Source organism: Sinocyclocheilus anshuiensis, unplaced genomic scaffold (genome assembly GCF_001515605.1).
Source record: "Sinocyclocheilus anshuiensis isolate Anshui unplaced genomic scaffold, SAMN03320099.WGS_v1.1 scaffold579, whole genome shotgun sequence".
Classification (NCBI taxonomy): Eukaryota; Metazoa; Chordata; class Actinopteri; order Cypriniformes; family Cyprinidae; genus Sinocyclocheilus; species Sinocyclocheilus anshuiensis.
The window spans coordinates 2,027,103-2,032,787 of NW_015551075.1; the positions used below are offsets into that span (position 1 = coordinate 2,027,103).

General features: G+C 35.4%; 1 protein-coding gene across 1 annotated transcript in view; it reads right to left on the reverse strand.

Moving 5' to 3' along the window:
* Positions 1–5,685, reverse strand: part of LOC107662271 (ADAMTS-like protein 3) — a 213,640-nt gene that overhangs the window by 163,698 nt on the left and 44,257 nt on the right. Inside the window, exon 3 of the mRNA XM_016452223.1 lies at positions 4,170–4,289. Coding sequence (XP_016307709.1) covers positions 4,170–4,289 — 120 coding nt within the window. The remainder of the gene's footprint in view (positions 1–4,169; positions 4,290–5,685) is intronic.

Below are 5,685 nucleotides of genomic sequence, written 5' to 3' on the forward strand. Positions count from 1 at the left end.
AAAAAAAAAAAAAAAAAAGGCGTTATGAGCATTAGCAGGCAGTGGGGTGATGAAATGTGTTTTTAGCAGTTGGAAAGAATTCAGGCTTTAATCAGAGACAATTAGGAACAGCTTGGCATGTACATTTACACACACAAGAGTTGAGAGAAAGGTCTGTACAAAATACCATACAAAATAGGTACAAAATAGTGATTTACAAATATACAGTCAAAGGGGCTACAGACTTTCAATAAATGTTTAAACTTCAATGAATTTCAAACATACAAATGCAGAATCCAAGATAAGATAAGATAAGATAAGATAAGATAAGACAGACAGACAGACAGACAGACAGATAGACGATAAAAACAACAGACAGACAGACAGACAGACAGACAGACAGACAGACAGATAGACAGATAGATAGATAGATAGATAGATAGATAGATAGATAGATAGAGTCAAAGGGGATAGATATTCAGATATAATTCAGGCTTTAATCAGAGACAATTAGGAGCAGCTTGGCATGTACATTTACACACACACACACACACAAGAGTTGAGAGAAAGGTCTGTACTAAATACCAAAGTGCTGTGTAATCAAATGCTCCATTTACCTGTGTTTAAGTGTGCTATATTACAGATTTAATAGTGATTTACAAATATACAGTCAAAGGGGCTACAGACTTTCAATAAATGTTTAAACTTCAATGATGCTGCCCACTACAGCTCATCTACACTTACAGACTCGACAAAAGCAGCCACTGAATGTGACTCACTTCTGCACAGTATGAAATGATTCTTTAATGATGGCCGAATATGAGGTGTGCATCACTTCTTTTGCTGTAAAGAACTGCATGTATCGAGACTCCAGATTATTACTAGGTGCATTCTGGGAATTGAGGGCTGTTTGGAACTGATCCGAGAACCACAAGAGCATGACGCTAATTGAGGACCCACAATGCGTCTGTCCATCACATGGGATTAAACAACTCCATCATTAAGACGTTTTAACTTAAAACCATTGCTAAAATGCAATTCTTCCATCCATAATACTGATTTATCTAGTGAAAAGGTCGTCTCGTCTGAATCAGGAGAGAAATTTGCACAAATCAATCACCGTTTGCGAGTGAAAACAGTCCAAAACAGTTGGAGATGGACTTTTACACTGGAGGAAGTGTTATTTTTGATTATGGACTGGTATTTTGGCCAGAAGCAACGGTTTAAAGTTAAAATGCCTTAAATTATAGATTTGTTTCTTACAAACATGCAGGTTTTCACTTCAGACGGTATTAATTGATGGACTGGAGTGGTGTGGATTACTTGTGGATTATTGTGATGTTTTTATCAGCTGTTTGGATCCATTGGTGAGCAAGTGATGTAATGCTACATTTCTCCAAATCTGTTCTGATGAAGAAACAAACTCACCTACATCTTGTATGGCCTGAGGGTGAGTATATTTTCAGCAAATGCTCTTTTTTGGGTGAACTATTCCTTTAATGGTCCATGTCTATGTCTAGTCTACACATCGACATGCTAAAAATGTCAATTACAATACAGATTGTTACAGCCTTGTGCTAATTGTATATAGTTTCCATTTGTGGTAACACACAATACAGTAACAGCTATGATACAAAACACCTCTTAACCATCTAACTACGCAGACACATACAGCATAAACCAAATATTAAAGGCGTCTCATACCTTACGGCTCAAATTCAACACCCTCCTGCTTTCTTCATTACTGATCACTTCAGATATAGTTAGCATGCAAGTTCTGGTTCCTTTAGTCCTGCTGAGCCTGACTCTCCCAATTAAAATCTCCATCCCAATACCTCGGCAAGCCACAGATGGGGGTCAGTTTTACAAATACCCCATCAAAGACCTCAAAGATGAAACCTGGCACTTGCTTTTCCATGGTGAACACCTTCTCAAACCCAGACGTTCAAATCGCCCTGACCCTAGCTTGCTCCTTGACCCAATTTAATCAACACAATACGAACCCATCCATTAAAAATCCACCTTCTGCCTGCACAGTGTCACGTCTTTTCAAACGAGAACTTATTTTAGAAAGTACTGGACTGGCTGTAAGTGGAAACACTGGCACTAGCGTGCTGCTCGGAGCCAAAAAACTCCAGCTGGCTAAACTCAAAGTCTCAAGCAGGTAGCGCAACACAAAAAAACATTAGATATGCTTTACGGGGCTCTCTGAGGAAAGCTGCTTTATACTATCAGCTTGTCTGTCGGGTGCTTCGGCTGGCCGGGGAAATGCCCAAAGGGAACATGTGCATTATCTATTAGTTTAAGCCTGTGTCTGTAGGGGAAAGCCCTCCATCTGTGGCTAACCTCAGCAGGCACAGGCCTGGATGGTATCCACCCTCTTTCTGGCAAGAGAGACGACTTACTGGAGAGAAACAGCACGCAAGGAGCGGCACTTGGGCCAGTGGCATTTTCTTTTGTAAGACCAGGCCTTTACCTTGCAGACAGGATGACTGGGAAGGTTTCACATCATTTGACACATCCTAAATATGAAATGTCATTCAGTATAAAATAATTTTTTTTCTACCATAATGAACAGAAATGGGACCCTTTTTTCAGTAAGGCCATTTTCTGTGTCTGCCTAAGAATGCAAACTGTTGAAATCTTTGGGAACTGTATATACTTTTCAGACATGTAGTCAAAGTGCAAATATTATACACTGTATATTGATTACAGTTTTTTTATACTATGTGAAACTGTAGCTGTTTTTGTTAACTAAAACAAAAACTGTAATATATATATATATATATATATATATATACAAGGTTTCACTATTTCAAAACGGACAGTTCATGGATTCTGATTGGTCAAGAAAGCTAAAAAAAATATTAAAATACTGCTTAATATAAAAATTAAATCCATTATTGTTGGGGTCAGTAAGATGTTTTTTTTTTTAAAAGTCTCTTATGCTCACCAAGGCTGCATTTATTTGATCCAAAATATAGTAAAAACTAATATTGTGGAACATTATTACAATTTAAAACAATAGTTTTTATTTGAATATAGTTTCAAATGTAATTAATTTCTGTGATGAAAAGCTGAATTTTCAGACTCATTACGCCACTCTTGCAAATATGCTGATTTTCTGCTCAAGAAACATTTCTTGTTATTGTCAATGTTGAAAACAGCTGTGCTGCTGAATATTTTGGAAACCGTAATAAAACCAAGATTTTCGGGATTTTTTTAATGAATAGAAAGTTTAAAAAACAGCATTTATTTGAAAGAGAAATAGTTTGTAACATTAGAAATCTCTTTACTGCCACTTTTGATCAATTTAATGCATCCTTGCTGAATAGAAGTATTAATTCCTTTTAAAAAATCTTACTGACCCCAAACTTTTGAACAGCGGTGTATAAAAATTTATGTTTTATATAGATATAAAATAGACTTTCATAAATTGATTTAAACCATTTTGTTTTCAATTAAAAAAAAATTCGAACCTGCCAAGGAAAATTAAATTAAAATCAAATTTTAAATTAATTAAAATTCTTCAAATTGAATACTTCATTATCAGAATTTGCTGAACTTGACAATCAAGGTTATATCATATGAAATGTTAGGTTACTCATAGCACACAATACAATAAAATAAAATAAAATGTAGCACTGTTGTCATTAAGCTGTTTTCCTCTCAGTGGAGCTCAGAAATGCACAGACAGACATTATACATGTTTGACTTGTGCCATCCTGTCAAATTAATCACTGACTCATTCAATCATACGCCCACTTCACTTTTCTACAGAGAACTCATGCAACACGAAAGACAAATCTATAGATCTGATCCAAACCTAGTGAGCTGCCTACCTAGCATTTTAAGGCATCATATGTGCGCTTTCGACATAACGACTGTTCCAAAATGGTAAGAAGCATATACATCATTAAAAATATATGTACCCAATATATGCTGTTTATATATACCAAATGATAGTAGACAACAAGGCAGTTCACTAGGTTTTAGAACAGAGACTATTTGTATTAAATCTAATGAACCATGATCATTTCTCAGAGCAGCAGTTTTACAATGCGCAATTAAATCACCACAAAAGGAAGTGGCAAGTATGACTCGGGTTTAATCAATAAAAACTCATCTGAGCAGACAGAATTCAGTTGAATATTCAGAGGTAACTGTGCATGTGATGCTGTGTCTCTGACCTGGTCATCATAGCGGTAAGTGAGATACTGCTCTCCTGTTGTGTCTTCCAGAAAGCTTCCTTGTGGAGAAAGTGCAAATTCAGGGAGGAAGTAAGCACTCTGCGTCTGGCTTGCTACTCCCTGTAAAACAAGACCACAACAACCACATTAAACTTATAAAAGCACCGTGGACATCATTTGAGGGCCTGCATGTAACATTTTTACGACAGCATAATGTAAGTACAAAAAGATGCTATCAAATAATATCAGTGTTCAACTATTGCACATAAAATTCAAGTTCAAGAAATGCTGTACACATGTTAACTGAGGTAGAAAGGTTCACTAGAAATATACAATTTAACGATTCTGGTTCTAGTTGATAATAGACAGATGAAGTCTGTCAAGGACTTTTTGAATGTTAACTAGGTTACTTCACTGGACACTTATGACTTTTTTTCTTCTGTGGAACATAAAAGAAGACATTTTGAAGAATATTGGTAACCAAACTTTTTCCGTTCCCATTGATTTCCATTATATGGACAAAAAACACAATGAAAGTCAATGGGAACCAAAATTGTTTGGTTACCAACACTCTTCAAAACAACTTCATGTTACACAGAAAAGAAAAAAAAATCATACAGGTTTGGAATGACATGAGGGCGAGTAAATTATGACAATTAAAATTTTTGGGTGAACTATCTCTTTAAGGTAGGTTACCAAGCAACATCACATCAATGTGTGTGTTATATATATATATATATATATATTTTGACGAATTTTCACAACCAAAATCCATTTATTTAAATCCACCTTATTTTGCAATGCGAAAGTAAGCTGTTTTATGTGTGAGACTTCTGATTAATTAGCCGCTATAGGTAAATAACTAAGAATATCGCAGTAAACATTAACACTATTTGTGCAACAAGCCAATGCACTTATGATTATGATAATATGTACCTTGTATTGTGCAAAAAACATAGAAAGGTAACATAGAAACATAGCCTACGCATGTACACTGAAAAAAAAATTGGTGTATTTCACTCTGAAATTGCTAGTAAATTTCACAAACAACTGCAAAGAAACAGCAAGTAACACATGAAATTAAATATTATTTTGAAGTAGACAAATTTTGAGGTAGAAAGGCAAATATGTTCTCTTAAACATACTCCAATAATCTTTGTTTTATTTACAACTTCAAAAACATTATTTATATATATATATCAGCCACTCACTAAAAAAAAATATAGACTGACATCAAATAATCATCCTGATAAAATGAACCTCGAAACCTGCCAGCAGCTATCCATCTCTGACATCCCCCAAACTAATGGAAGATAAAAGACTACAGCATGGACAAATTAAGAGGAAATTTAACTGTTAGTGTGTCAGAAGTTCATTGTGAGACAGTAAGAAGCCCACAGAGGAGAAAGCAGCTCCGGTCTGTTAGAGCTGAAATTTCTTTGCCTTGGCGGTTTATTGAGGAAGATTAGCTGCAGCACATGAACCAAATCCTGAATCGATCAGACCAATTTGAAGT